The sequence below is a fragment of the Phascolarctos cinereus genome, unplaced genomic scaffold (genome assembly GCF_003287225.1).
Source record: "Phascolarctos cinereus isolate Bilbo 61053 unplaced genomic scaffold, phaCin_HiC Scaffold_3;HRSCAF=262, whole genome shotgun sequence".
Taxonomy (NCBI): Eukaryota; Metazoa; Chordata; class Mammalia; order Diprotodontia; family Phascolarctidae; genus Phascolarctos; species Phascolarctos cinereus.
Genome location: NW_027555736.1, coordinates 252974350 through 252990918, shown reverse-complemented (window position 1 = coordinate 252990918; position 16569 = coordinate 252974350). Strand labels below are relative to the sequence as shown.

Here is a 16569-nt window from a genome sequence, read left to right as displayed (position 1 = left end):
GTTGTACTGCAGTGAAAGAGCAATTTTAATCCATTAAGTTGTCTATTCCAGTGAAATTCTATGTCCAGTCACTTTCTCTAACTCCTACATTATAAAGTATTGACATTAGATTTAATCTATAGTTTCATTGATATGGGTATTTCCTCCAATGCTCCTATGATATTGGTTCCAATCCACTTATTTCTGCCCATCCTGAACTACTCTTGGCCATGTCCTCCTAAAATTTCAAGGGCCTCCAAACATAATTCTCCTGGCCTTTCTTGTTTTTTCTTCATACTGTAAAACTACTAGTTGTGCATATAAGCAATCTTCACTTATCTTTTGCTCCCTCTCCAAGACTAACTCATGTCTCTTTATATCTACATATACACACAATAAGTGCGCATCATCTGGATTTCTAGGAACTTTTACAAATACTGAGTGGATACACTATCATGTTATCCAGCATTTCAATTGGCTCTATAGTAAGAAATTAAGAAAGAAAAGGTTATTTGTTGCTTTGAACCTGACTACTCAAGTTCACAACAAACAAAAACTGAATTTCTGATAAGCCAAGTGAAAATTATGTCACTTTTAATGCCTTACTCAACCCTGCCTGAACTGACCAAGAAAAAGTTGCTACAATTTCTTTACAATTTAGTTGCTATGATTTCTGAGTTCCTAAAGCTAAATTTAATTTAATATTTATTAGTACTAACAGATATACAAACTCTCTTATTCTCTCTCTCTCAATCTCTCCTCTCTCTTTCCCCATGTATATAAGTCTGCATGTATGTATGTGTATATATGAGTATGTGTGTATGTTGTTACATCACTTATATTTTTCTCTACTAATCAGGGCTCTATTTGATATTCTGAAGAAATATCTTGAAATCATTAAAGTCTCCTTTATGCTGGTTCTCTTGAATAGAAATTTTAATTCTATATCAATATAAAATAATCTTAGCATGCCTACCTTGATCATATCTGAAGTTTCAACTTGTGAAGAGATTTCCCCTTAGTCTCTTTCCTGCATCTGGTTGCTTTGAGGCTGCTTTAATAGCAGTAGTGTTTCCTCACAGAACAGGTTTTATTTTAGTCACAATGAAGAAGTTTTATTTCTATATCATAATTTACACTTCAAGTTGTGTCACTACAGTATATAAATATAAAATAGTATTTTCATTCTCATAATAGTTATTTTTATATTTATAGCAAGAGCTCTTTGATAAATCAATCAACATGTAATTTCTGTTAGAGTAAAACATTTATTTGTTAAAGTGATATAAGATGTTATTCGGGTTCTACAATCTGTTAATTCATAGTTGGCAAGGTATAACATGAATTAGTACAGAAACTGTTGCTAATGTAGACAGGTCATATTTCTTTATTATTAAAAAAAACTAGGAGAACATAAAAGACATTTGAGTTTAAACAGGAATGAATATAGTCTGATGGAGCCAATGTCTGTTGATGTCAGACTTCTTGCTTTTGGTTCAAGTGGAAAGTTTCTTCAAGGACATCAGTTGAATAATTGTTCCTCTATGTGGCTTGAAATCATTTTCTATTTAATCCAGTAAAAATATCAATGACTTTTTTCAGGAGACAGAGGTGAGATGATATTCTTCATATTAGGTCCAGCCTCTAGAAAGAGAGAAAGTGGAGGGGAAATAAAAAGAAAGAGAGAGGGAGAAAGACAAACACATACATACACACAGGGAGGGGAGAAGGAGGAAGAGAGAAGGAGAAACACACACACACATACAAAGAGAGAGAAGGGGAAGGGGGGGTAGACAGATAGCTAATAAGATGGCTATGCTACTGTTTCATGAGTCTACAAGTCCCCAAATTGCAAGAACTTAAGCTTGTGTGCTTTATAATTCTACCACCATACACTATAAATATCATAGCTCTTGTACACTTTACAAGTCATTGTCATTCATGATAAGCTATGGATTAAAATATGAAGATATTAGAAAGTTAGTTTAAAAGAATCTATATAATGTTAAATATGCCCTCAATATGTCAGTCTCCATAATATTCTCAATAATTCCAACACAAGTAAGGAAAAAACATTTCTTAGAGTTTTATTTTTTTTAATGATTTAAAAAATAAAATGGTTCACATACTATAAATTGCGGTCTAGTCATTCCAAGTAATATTTCTAATCCTGAGAAAACATATGCCATTATAATATTCAGAAACATTGCATACATTGGTATCTTAAAGTGAAATGATTAGACTGAAATTATTTCAATTTGTTACCTTGAATGGAACCAACATACTAATAACCTATATGAAATTTATGTACTTATAAATTCTACTAGGAATTTCTAAAAGACATTATGAGGAAAATTAGAAATTATAAATTTAGCAATATTGAAGTTCTTAAGGGATTATAGTTGCCAAAGATTAAACAAAGCAATCATGAATTAATAAAGGCCCACACAACTATTTAAAAATTTAAAAAACAGCTCAAAATATTTTGAAAACCATAGGATAACTTAGTGGAAAACTTTTTAAAAATCATCAATGTAGAGATATTCACCAATACTGTACTTCGCAATTGTTCACAATTATAAGATGTAGAGACACTTATGCCTGGTAAACATAATAGGTAATTTTTTTCCTGAAGTCTTGAAGACATTTTTTTTGTAAATCCAATTGAAAAATGAGATTTCTCCCACTTTCATCTCACACACAAAAAGATTTAAACAAAGTTTGAAATATTGAATAATCTCTATTTTAGGATGACATTTGTTCTCAGTTACTTATTGTAGCTGGAGATTCTACTTTAAACATCCCATACAGGTTTAGGAGTAGTTCGACACAGGTAGGGAAAATATACCGCCAAGTAAAAGTTAAGAACTTTCCAATTATTTGAATTCTAAGAAAAAATTAACTGAAATCACCATTGGCCCTCTAGATTAAATACTATACCACTATACGACTGCAAGCAGCCAGAAAGAAACAATTTAAATATCATGGAATCACAGTCAGGATTACACAGGACCCTACAACTTCTCCATTAAAAGATTGGATGGCTTAGAATATGATATTCCAGAAGGCAAAGGAGCTTGGATTACATCCAAGAATCAGTTACCCAGAAAAATTGAGCACAATCTTTCAGGGGAAGAGATGGATACTCAATGAAATAAGGGACTTCCAAACCTTCCGGATGAAAAGACCAGAGCTCAACTGAAAATTAGATTTTCAAATACAAGATAGGTTTTTTTAATAATTTATGAAGGATTGGTGAAGTGTCTAAAGAGTAGTAATGAATAAATTTGGTTCTTATATTTAAAAAGGAAAAAATGCATTATTACCCACATCTGAAACCTCAAAGGGCAATATGAACTGGTCGCAAACCCAAAAATCCTTTTTGGAAGAGCTCAAGAAGGATTTTAAAAGTCAAATAAGAGAGGTAGAAGAAAAATTGGGAAAAGAAATGAGAGGTATGCAAGAGAGAGTCAATAGCTTGGAAAAGAAAGGACAACAATTAACTGTAGAAAACAAGTCCTTAAAAAATACAAGTGACCACATGGGGAAAAAATTACACTGAAGAAAACAACTTCTTAAAAAGAAGAATTGACCAAATAGAAAAGGAGGCATAAAAACTAATTGAAGAAAATTATTTGTTAAAAATTAGAACTGGGCAAGTGGAAGTTAATTACTCTATGAGACATCAAGAATCAATCAAACAAAATTAAAGAATGAAAACATAGAAGACAACATAAAATGCCTCACTGGTAAAACAACTAACCTGGAAAATAGATCCAAGAGAGATAATTTAAGAATTGTTGGTCTCTAAAGCCATGATGAATAAAAAAGCTTGGGCAATATCTTTCAAGATATCATCAAGGAAAACTGCCCTGAGATCCTAGAACCAGATGATAAAACAGTCTTCAAAAGAATCCACCAATCACCTCCTGAAAGAGATCCCAAATTGAAAATGCCAAAGAATATTGTAGACAAATTCCACAATTATCAAGTGAAGAGAAAATACTGCAAGCAGCCAGAAAGAAATAATTTAAATATCATGGAATCACAGTCAGGATTACACAGGACCCTGCAACTTCTCCATTAAAAGATTGGATGGCTTAGAATATGATATTCCAGAAGGTAAAGGAGCTTGGATTACATCCAAGAATCAGTTATCCAGAAAAATTGAGCATAATCTTTCAGGGGAAGAGATGCATACTGAAACCTTCTGGATGAAAAGACCAGAGCTCAACTGAAAATTAGATTTTCAAATACAAGATTAAAAAGAGGCATAAAAAGGTGAAAAGGAAAGAAAAAATGTTATTCAGTAAGGAAAAACTGTTTACATCCCTACAAGGGAAAATGATACTTGTAACTCTTGAGAACTGTATCTTTATTATGACATTTAGAAGAGGTATACATAGACAGAGGGCATGGATACAACCTGACTTTGATATAAAGATAAAAAATCTAATTAAATGGTGCAAAGGGATTCTACTCGGAGAAAAGGAAAGGAGGAGGCAGAAAAGGGTAAATTACATTGCATAAAGAGGCACAAAGATCTAATACACTATAGGGATAGAAGGAAGGGAGATGAGCATTGTTTGAACCTTATTCTCATCAGATTTGGCTCAAAGCAAGAATAACATACTCAGTTAATTATAGAAATCTAACCTACCCTATAGGAAGTAGAAAGGGAAAGAGGAAGAAAAGAGAGGGGGGGATAGAAGGGAGAGCAGATTGAAGAAGGCAGTGGTCAAAAGCAAAACTCTAGTGAGGAGGAAAAGGGAGAAAGGAGAGAGAAAAGCATAAACAGGGGGAAAATTAGATAGGGAGAAAAGCACAGACAGTAATCATAACTGTCACTGTGAATGGGAAGAACTCTCCCATGAAATGGAAGCAGATACCAGAGTAGATTAAAAACCATAATCCTAAAATACATTGTTTACAAGAAACACATTTGAAGCAGAAGGATACATACAGAATAAAGATAAATGGTTGGAGTAGAATATATTATGATTCAGCTGAAGTAAAAAAAAAAAGCAAGGGTAGCAATTCTGATCTTAGACAAAGCAAAAGCAAAAATAGATCTAATTAAAAGAGGTAAGAAAGGACACTACATTTTGCTAAAAGGCACCATAGAAAATGAAGTAGTATCATTACTAAACATATATGCACTAAGTGGTATAGTATCCAGATTCTTAGAGAAGTTAAGGGAGTTACAAGAAGAAATAGACAACAAAACTATACTAATGTCAATTGAGGAATGGCTGAACAAGTTGTGGTATATGAATGTAATGGAATACTATTTGCTATAAGAAATAATGAGCAAGCAGACTTCAGAAAAACCTGTAAAGACTTGTATGGACTGATGCTGAGTGAAGTGAGCAGAGCCAGGAGAACGTTGTACACAGTAACAGTCACATTGTGACTTTGACAGACTTAGTTCTTCTCAGCAATACAAGGATCTAAGACATCCCCAAAAGTCTCATGATGGAAATTGCTATTTACATCCAAAAAAGTATGCAATCTGAATACAGATCAAAGCATATTATTGGCTCTTTTTTCCTTCTGTTTTGTTTTGTTTCTTCTTACTTGTGGTTCCTCCTATTGTTCTAATTCTTTACAACATGACTAATGTGAAAAAAAAATGTTTAATAGGAATGTATATGTAGAACCTATGTCAGATTGCATACCATCTTGGGGAGGGAGGGGAGAAGGGAGGAGGAAAAAATTTTAAAACTAAAAAGCTTATGGAAGTGAATGTTGAGAACTGAAAATTTTAAATTGATTAATTTTTAAAATTATGCTAATGGGGGACCTCAACCTCCTCCTCTCTGTACTAGATAAATCTAACCACAAAATAAACACAAAAGAAGTGAAGGAAGTGAATAGAATTTTAGAACAACAGTTAGATGTGGTAGACTTCTGGAGAAAATTGAATAGGATTAGAAAGGAATATACCTTTTTCTTGGTGGTACATGGCACCTACACAAAAATTTACCATGTATTAGGGCATAAAAACTTCACAATCCAATGCAGAAAAACAGAAATATTAAATGCATCCTTTTCAGATCTTGATGCATTAAAAATTACATGAAATTTTTTTTAAAAGTGGAAGAGAAGTGGCTTGTCCAAGGTCACAAACCAGGACTTTTGAAACCAGGCCTCCGCTTCTAAATTCAGTGCCATTATTATTCTTTATCATATTGCTTTCTCATAGAATATTTTAATATATCAGTGATTAAGAGAAGCAGGAGGGCTATAATATAGCATTGGTATGACAAATACACAGGAGACTTGAGATAAAAGAACAGCATGTAGTGTGTAGGTGTGATATGGAAGAAATAATCAGTCACAGCATCTCATAGTAAGGATTATATCAGAAATGTCACTACACTAGAACTCAGTTGTGTCTATCTTCTAATATTTTCATGTATTCTTTCTAGTTTCCAGCAGAAAAGACAAAAAGGTAGCCTACATCATGGATCTCAGATAAAAAAAGAACAGAGCCTGGTCAAAGCCACTTTTGAGTTAAACTGGAAGTTAATTTATTATCCATTGAGATCCACACCACTCAAAAGAATCTCTCCAATAGTATATCCAAGAAGTGAGCAGTTTCTCTGCTTGAAGATTTCCAGTGAGGAGAAATCCACCACCTCTTGAGGTAGCCCATTCTTCTTCTGGATAAGTCTAATAATTAGGAAGTTTCTCCTAATATTTGGGCAGCTCAGTAATGCAGTGGACAGAACTGGATCTGGAGGCAGGAAGACCTGAGTTCAAATTCAGCCCCAGGCACCCTAAGTAAGTCACTTAACCCTGTTTACCTCAACTACCTCATCTGTAAAACAAGCTGGAGAAGGAAATGGCAAACCACTCCAGTATCTTTGCCAAGAAAACCTCTATTGAGGTCATGAAGAGTTGTAGATTACTGAAAAGTGACTGAACAAGAACAAGTTCTCTTAATATCAAGCTAAAATTAGCTGCTGCAACCTCCACTTATTACTCCTGGGTCTGCCTTCTGTGGTCAAATAAAACAAATCTAATAACTTTCACGTGACAGATGCTCAAATAGTTGAATACAGCTTTCTTGCAACATTTGCCCATCCCAAACCCCAAGTACTCTCCTATCTAAGGTAAACAACTCCATTTCCATCTATCTAAGCTCAAATAACACAGACTTAATGCTCTTTGTCATTCTGGTTATCTTCCTCTGGATGTTACCTAGATTGCCAATGTTTGTTTTTTCTTAAGCTGTGGCCCTAAAATTGGCCGTAATAATCAGATATAATCTAACCAGGGCAGAGTACAGAGTGATTATCACTTCATAATTCCCAGAAGCTATGACCATTAATGGAAATCAAGTTCATATTAGCTTTATTGTGTACCAAATCACAATATTGACTCGTATTTACCCTCTATTGAAGTGCTTGTTAGATTTACCCCAATGCTTTAGTTCATTAAGAACATTTTAGATCCTGATTAACTTTTTTTGTAATCATTGCTTCATCTTGATTTAATGAACCCTAATAAGATTTCGTATTTGCCCCTATTGAAGTGTTTTTTTTATTAGATTTACCCCAATGCTTCAGTTCATTAACAGCTTTTTAGATCCTGATTATTAACTTTTTTATTCCAGCTTTGTGTCATCTGAAAATTTAATCATCATGTCATTTATATCTTTATCCAGGTCACTGATAAAAATGTTTATCTGTAGCTTGTTAGCTATTTTTGTTCTGTTATATTCAGTGCAAAGGTGAAAAAGGACAGTGGAAAAAAAGAGCAAAACAAACACTGAACTGGTATAATTTTTCTATTGCTGGTTATTATCAGGCTATTTGTCACAAGCAACAATCCTATCACGAGGCTCATTGGTCCTCCTCAATATAACTTTAGAAAGCTCAAATCTTCTTTATCCTAACTTATTCTGAGCTTCAAAACTCCCGATAACTAGTTTTACAAGACCATGAATGCAAATTTCATGTCATATTTTCATATGCCTTTGCTTTAATCTTCTGTACATATCTTTTTAAAAATGAAACGTAGTTATCCTGTGTATCCACCCCAGTCTCTTCAGAAATTCCTGTTTTATCAGCTTCAGAATTTGATCTTATTGCATATTGGGAATTTTTTTGGAAAAATTTCTAACCATTCTGGGTGATTTTGACATGTAGAATTTTAGTCCATGGGTTCCTAATTATCTTTTCTTTATCAGAATATAACCAGAGAGTAATCACTTCCACCCACCCCACCGTGTCCAAGGTTCACATAATTTCTATCCTGACAACTACTTCCCCAAATACCTTACAGAATTTCCCCTTGTTGGTTGAAGGGTAAAAGCTTTTATGTTATTAGTAAGAAGAGCTCCAATAAATTTATGGATAATTAAAATTTCTCATCACTACTATAACATACCTCAATGCCTGTTTTCTTAAACTCCTTATTTATCTATTTTCTCCTTCAGTCTAGGTAGTCTGTAGAACACACCAATGACAGGATGACTTCCCTTTATTTTTCCATTGATCTACTCCCAAATGCTTTGGATATTTCCCTCTCTGGTTCCTGTCTTTCTGCATATATGTATACTTTTTCCAATATACAATGGCACTTCACTTCACCACACTTTACACATACTTTCTTTCTTTTCATTATGTTATACCCATGCAAAACCACTTTCCAGTTTGGATATAATCACACAAAGTCTCAATAATACCATAAAGTCAAATTTCCCTTCTTGTATTAGGACTTCTAGTTCCTCTTGTTTGTTGCATACATTTTAGAGATTTGTGTATAGAAATTTGAAAGAGATTTGTGTATAGAAATTTGAAACCATGGCTTATTTGATTTTTAAAAAATCTTTAAACTTCTGGGTTATCTTAGCTACTCTTTTACTCTCTAGGAAATCTAACTTTATGAATATACATAAGGCTATTTTCTCCCTCATTCCTCCTTTCCAGCTTTATTCTCTTTGGTTAGATTTAAATGGCACCAGGTATTCTTCCTTAGATACACTCTATTACTGGACAGAAGTTCCTGTATTTTTAGCCTTAGTCCAGAATCCAAATCTCATTTTCAAAGACAAGAACTTCCCCCCAACACACACACACACACACACACACACACACACACACACACACACACACACACAGCATTTCTTGCCTTGAGTGGCCAGCAGTGATAAAAACAAAACCCATATCCCTACAGTCTTAGCTTTTAGCAAGAGATTTTGTAATATTTGGAAATACTTTCTTGTCAGTATCATTTAAGACTCACCAGAAGTGGATAGTACTCTTACTAAATGTAAAGGCTCTTTTACGCCTTATGTACACGTCCTACAAAGATAACAACCTTTTCTATTTTTGATATCCCTAAGAAAAGAGTCAGCAACTACCACTACTCTTCACTTCTTCTCTGAAACTTTTCTCATCATCAGATAGCTTCTGTGACTCTACTTTATCACTTATTGGAATAGAAGTAGCTGTGTTTCCTCTTTTTTTTCTCAAAGCATCCATCTCCCTTCCCTCTTGGAAAAGCCTCATTTTAGCTCCAAGAGTACAGTTGTCTTTTTCCCCCTTCCTTCCTTCTCTGTATAACATTCTTCCAGTCTAACTTTATACAATGTTGTTTCCTGAGACTTCATATTTTTCTTCCATTAAAGCTCTGCTTTATTGTTGTTGTTTTAGGGACATTTGTTTGTCCTTGATAACTTGCAGTGATAGGCCTTATTTGAGTCTCTTTTTCTTTTCTTCTATGAACAAAGATTAGCCTAAACATGAGAGGTATCTGACTGAACCAAAAAAATTCTTTTTAAAAAACCAAGAAATACAATGCAAATCACTGTAAAATTTGTCTAGCTTTCTTTTTTCTTTTTTCTTTTTTCTTTTTTTTGGCTAGACAATGGGTTAAGTGACTTGCCCCGGGTCACACAGCTAGTATGTGTTATATGTCTGAGGTCAGATTTGAACTCAGGTCCTCCTGAATCCAGGGCTGGTGCTCTTATCCATTGCACCACTTAGCTGCCCCCAGCTTTCCATAATGATTGAGAGTTGTTGTTGCTCTTATTGTTTTTCTCTGTCAAGTAATTCTTTACAATCTTTTGGAACTAACCAACACATTAGCCTTTCTTTCCTTAATGTTGATAACTCCACAGCAGAAATAGTCCACATTCCTTCCTTTTTTTGTTTCAACCTCTTAGTTGTTTTGCCAATCTCCCTCCAACCTCAACTAATACACTCTATCAATTTGCTTTATGCATCAGTTTTTTCTACTTACCTTTTTTTTTTTTACTTACCTTGACTGGTCAACTACCTTCTCATTTTCCTTAAATACTTCTTCATTCTTTCTCTTCAGTTATCCCTTTCTTTTAAATATTCCTTGATGCTCCCTTTATCCTGCTCTTACCCTTCAAATTTCTCTCATAGAAGTTGGATGTAAAATCTGGATCTGGAAAGTGTTGTCCTTCAAATATTCCTTAATTTCTCCCAATTTCTCTGCTCTAAATTTAATTTCATTCTTTATTCATAAGTCCAGACCTCTCCACTTTTTATTCAACTTGAGTCCTTTACATCTCTAATTTCTTTTTCAACAATGCTTTAACATGAAAGCCAAAAATGAGTTCTAATTTCTTAGAGACAGAAAATGATTGAATACCATTCATTTCAAAACATCAGGATAAGCAAGGTTTAAAAACCATCATATGAAATAGTAAATGAACTGGACTTTACATTACATTTTTTTACTTTTGAGTTATTCATAAAGTATAGGTGTAAAGGGAAAGGAAGCAGCCTCAAATATGTTTTAGTTCAATAAGAATCCAAACTTTAGACTAGTGACATATGGATGGAAACTTGTATATGTCTAGGTGGGGTGAAAGCAGTACTCACCAGAAAGGCAGTGTATTGAATATTTAGAAACCTCAAACTCATTTTCTTTCTGAAGAGACTATGAATCTGCAGTACTTTGGGACTCTGTGGAAAGTGGGACTCATTGGAGATAGAGAAGAATCCTATGATTATTAATAGGCTATAGTAGGTCTTTTATGTTTTCTAGAATTTTTCCTTATGTATTTTATGCTTTTGCGTTTTCTATGGGGCAGAATAAAGGCTTTATCTAGTATATGCATATTTACCCATAGGCTTCAAGATCACAGAGTTACCTCCATAAAGTTTTTGAGCAGAATTTGTCACACATTTTTTTCCTGTTCCACCCAAAACGTTGATATATGAACTTATGTGTCAGAACAGCTTTTGTCATTAGGAAGCTGGAGATTGCTTTGGAACCATTTAATGGTTCTGGTAAAAAAAATTTGGTTAAAAAAAACCACTATAATTAATCTGTTGAATTAACATGACCAAAAAAGAAGTTGAACAGGTCAGAAGTTTGATGTAAGAGGAGGGGTAATGAAAAAACAACCCATGATGTGATATATATGGAATATTTAAAAATGTTAAAATAACAAAAGGATGGGTTCCAGCACCTTGGGCAATACTTTTTGGAAAATGTATAGAAAGACATGGATAAAAAGGTCCTTTACCCTTTATTGATGACTTTGGGATGTAGACCTAACAGTAGTATTATAGGATCAAAGGGTATGAATAGTTTTATAGCTTGAATTTAAAGCATGAATAGTTTTATAGCTTTTATAGCCAAATTGCTCTTTCTTTCTGTTTTTTTTCTTTTTATTTGATTCTTCTTATAAAAATGACTAATATGGAAATGTTTTACATAATTGCACATATATAACCTATATTGGGTTGCTTACCATATCAGGGAGAAGGAGGGAAGGGAGAGAGGAAGGGATAAAATATGGAACTCAAATTTTTTTTAAAATGTTTAAAATTATTTTAACATATAATTTGGGGAAAATAAAATATATAAAATTTGAAAAAATAAAGAAGGAAAGAAAGAAAAGAAGGAAGAAAGAGAAAGAAAAGAAGGAAGAAAGAAAGAAAGAAAGAAAGAAAGAAAGAAAGAAAGAAAGAAAGAAAGAAAGAAAGAAAGAAAGAAAGAAAGAAAGAAAGAAAGAAAGAAGAGAAGAAAGGAAGGAAGGAAGAGGAAGGAAGGGAGGAAGGAAGGAAGGAAAGAAGGGAGGAAAAAGGGAGGAAGAGGGAGGAAGGAAGGGAGGAAGAAGGAAGAAGGAAGGAAGGAAGAAAAAGGAAGGAAGGAAGAAAAAGGAAGGAAGGAAGACATGGATAAGATTCACACGAAATCAACAGATATGGAATACTGTGATTTTCATCAGTGAAAAAATCACCCATGCTATTACAAACATGAACCTATTGAAGTAACTATCACAATAACAATTCTCACTTATAATGCAAGTATTAATTTTATTCTGCAGTTAAAGTAAAAACAAAACAAAAGCCCTAAAATGCTACATGAATAATTTTCTATAAAATTGAATTTTGGGAAACTTTGTTCATGGCATTATTAAAAAAAAAAAAGAATAACAACAAAAGTATTAATGATGTCTGTTGCATCTAAAACTGAAATATGTTTAGCATTTTGAGGTGCTCCAGATATAGACCACTACATTCCATATAATAAACCACACATACATGCACACATTGCCCCCTACAGACACACACACACACACACATACACACACACACACACATTGCCCCCTACAGACACACACACACACACACACACACACACACACACAGATTGCATCTTCTATGAAAGTACCAGTTTCCCTATTTTTCAAAATAAAGAAAATTTTTAAAAAGTTGCATATTCATCATGGAAAATAGTGGGGGAAAATCAAAGCAACATACTGTGATGTAAAGAGAAGGTTGGGCTATATGATCTTTAACTTTTCTTGAAGTTTTGACCCTTTCCAGTTCCATGAAACTGAGAACAGTATAGTCTACTGGATGCTAGACTTGGAGCAAAGAAGAACGAATTGAAATCTTGTCTCTGACATTTACTAGCTTAACCTCACTGAGCTTCAATTTCCTCATCTATAAAATGGGAATAATAATCATTATAGTGCCTTCCTCAAAGGTTTGCTGTGAGGCTTAAATGGCATAGTGAATTTAAAGTGTTCTGCAAGCTTTAAAGTGGCATACTGTATTTATTATTTATGCTATGTGTGAGACACTAAAGCAAAACAGTGCTTTAAGAGGTTTACATTCTACTAGGAGGATACAACACATGTGTGTGTGTATACATACATATGTATTTATGTATATATATAATGTAATATATGTCTGTATGTGTATATATACATATATATGTGTGTGTATATATACATATATGTGTGTATGTATGTGTATATATACATATATACATGCATATATACATATATATACATATATATATACATATATACACATATATATACATATATGTGTGTGTGTGTGTATATATATATATATATATATATATATATATATATGCATAGAAGATACCTTGAAGATGGAGAGAGTACAAATACCTGCAGGCATTGGAAAAAGTTTCCCAAAAGAGGGAACACCTGAGTGGAGCCTTGAAGAATGTCAAGGATTCTCAGAGGAAGAGTGGAAGGAGTGCTTTCCTGGCATGAGGAACAGCCTTTGCAAAAACACAGAATTTAGAAATGAACTTTCAGGTTTTGAGAATATCAGCCAGTTTGGCTGGGATGTAGAGTGTGTATAGAGTAATGGAGTTCCTATAAGTAACATGAAATAATCTAAAAAGATAAGTTGAGCCGATGAAATTTTAAACTCTGAATGGTGTATTATCTTTCAAATTTGTATTGCAAAACAACAATATCCTGGTTTTATTACAAGGGAAGTTACATGGTTTTCCAGAATTTGGTAAAGTTGCATGTTCTTCTGTGCTCAGATTCTGGCAAAGAGCTGTTCCTTTCATCCATTTGAATAGACTGTCAAAATTCTGCTTTGCTCTGAGAAGATATTTACAATAACAATCAAAATTCAGGATTAGAATGCTGACAAAGCTTTGTGGGGAAAAAATTCCAGGAATAATAACTACATATTGATGAAAGGACTACTATAAATATTTGAAATGTATTCGTTGCATTTTATACCTTCCCCACTTTAGATAGAATTCTAACACTCTAGCTTATCTGTCAATGAGCCATAGCATAGGCTTTCAGCTCTCCCTGGAAATATGGACTTAAAAATGAAGATTCTCTTTGCAAATTTTTTAATTGGTCATGAAAAATTTATAAAAATGTAAATTAGACAAGCTTTGAGCATAGAATTAATGAGATTGATTCTTCAAGTCACACACAAAATCATTCTTTTCACCAAACACATTGTGCTACAGTAGATAGATTAATGGTTAACACAGAAATGACTGGTTATAAATCCAGTCAATGTAATACCTTCAGACGTTAATTTTTGAGAATATATATGAGATTAGTAAGCTTTGACATGAAATTCAAGCACGTTGTATTAAACAAGTACCACAAACAAACCAAAAATTCACTTAAAACTAAGTATCTGTCATATAAATAAGTATCACAGAGTGCCTTCAATATGCAATAGCAAGCTCACCTGTGTGTTGTGGGCAATCTTGTCAACATTAGGCAGCAATGCATCTGGGAATAAAATTTTAATTTCATGAAAATTAATTTATTCATTAAAATGCACACCCTATTAAATGTTCCCCTAAGAGTCTGGAAAAGCTTCATCTTTAAAAGTTATCATAGATGAAGTCATCCACTATTCTTAATGTATAAATTCTGCTTTGGTTAGCTACCATGTTCCCCTTTGACATCTGATGGCTTTTTTCTTTATCTCTCAATTTATTAAACTTAAAGGTTTAATAAAGGTTATTCAAATATCTATAACATTTAATTCACTGAATTGCAGGCTTTTTCATGATAATGTGAATTAGGCTGCTCTTCTTTTTATTACTTATTAATCATAATTCAAAGTGCAGGCTTGCATGGATATATATTTTTAAAGACTATTTTTAAATTTACCAAAAAAATTCACTTTACAGCATTAATCATCATATGGGACAAAGAAAAGTACATATTTCCCAATTTCAGTACTCATTTCCATATCTATTCATATTAAAACTCATTTTTCTTTCTTCTTCCTACCTCTGCCATGAAATCACACATTCTCCCTTCAAATAAGCATAAGATTTCTCTGTAAAGTTCAAAGATTCCCTTCCCCCCCCATCCAGCACTCATTTCTTTGATGTCAAAGGGTGAAGCACATTGCAAGGACACAGACATACTGAGAAGCTTTGTAGAATATCTGAGAACAAAGAAAATGAGAGTTGTACCATACAACTCAAATCCTTGTGAAGTTTGGTACATACCTATATAATGGAAAGAATTTGGGGAAAAGGAATTTTCTGATAGCCAATCATATCTATGTTTTGTTACAGCATGATAGGAGGGAATCTGACAGTTACTTCAAAAGTTTCAGATATATAAACACTTATGATTACATTAATGTAATTAGTATTTCTATTTGAGTTTGTTATCTAGAGAAACTATTATACAAACTATTGAAAGAGAAGCAAAAATTTCTTCAATAAAACATCCAAAACACATTCTTCTTTCTACATTAGTAAAATTATTTTGAAAAAAACTTATTCATATTACACATATAGCACTTCATTAGATAAATGCATTACGTCAAAAGGAACATTGTATATTATCATTAAGTCATGTGCTTTATTATCACTTTTAATCTATTGATGGATTTTTGAACAGTATCATTTTATGCCTAGTCCAAGTTTCATGTAAAATGACATATATTCTTTCTAGGCTTCTGGCTTTTAAAAAAGTATATTTCAAATAAAATGTGTTTTCTATTTGAGTAAAGAATTCTACTCTTCTAGTTGTCACAGAGGAAGAAAGAATTGAGGGGATTAAGAAACCTTAGAAAATATTGTGTACAGGAAATTAGAAACAGATTTTTTTTACTGAGAACTTGCATTCTGTTGTAATTAAATACATACCAAGTATAGTATATAGAAGAATTTGGTGAGATATACTTTTTTGAGAGCCATTCCAATTATGTCTTCATTCAGACTCATCATTAAATTCAAACTTCATGACAAAATATATAAATGTAATACAGAATAAAATTTTTTGCTATACTTGGTATAAAATTAAATGTTTAGATAAAAGTTTCATCATTTTAACGTGGACAAACATGGTAGACACCTAGGTAAAAATTGATATACTAGAGAGTTGTAAGGGGGCTTGATAGGGCAACTAACATGGTGGAAGGTTTCAAAATAATACCATTTGAAGATTGTTTGAAGGAACTGAGGATGTTTAGCCTGTAGAAAAGAAGATTTGAGAGGAACCTAGCAGCTTTAAGCATTTGAAGGGTAATAAGTGTGTTATTTAGTTGACTAATTTTGCTTGGTACCATATGTGAGAAATGGGTAGAAGTTCTGAAGATTTAGGCTTAATGTAGGGAAAATTTCTAAATATTTAGAGCAATTCAGAAATGGCATGTGCTCCTTCAGGAAGAAGTGGGTTAGCTTTCATTGTGATACTTGAAAACTAAAGCATGTTTAGATATTTAGACTTAACTGCATAAACTATGTATTCATTTAAAAAAATATGTACAGGAGGAAGGTATGTTTTTGTTACATGATTAAGAATAAAACAGGAAAATGAATATG

The 16569-nt window shown here is 33.0% G+C and overlaps 1 protein-coding gene across 1 annotated transcript in view; it reads right to left on the bottom strand.

Moving 5' to 3' along the window:
* Positions 1 to 1257: 1257 nt before the first annotated feature.
* LRFN5 (leucine rich repeat and fibronectin type III domain containing 5) overlaps positions 1258 to 16569 on the bottom strand; it is a 332903-nt gene continuing 317591 nt past the window's right edge. Inside the window, exons 6-7 of the mRNA XM_078151569.1 lie at positions 14466 to 14509; positions 1258 to 1623 (exon numbers count right to left, since the gene is read on the bottom strand). Coding sequence (XP_078007695.1) covers positions 1606 to 1623; positions 14466 to 14509 — 62 coding nt within the window. The 3' untranslated portion in view covers positions 1258 to 1605. The remainder of the gene's footprint in view (positions 1624 to 14465; positions 14510 to 16569) is intronic.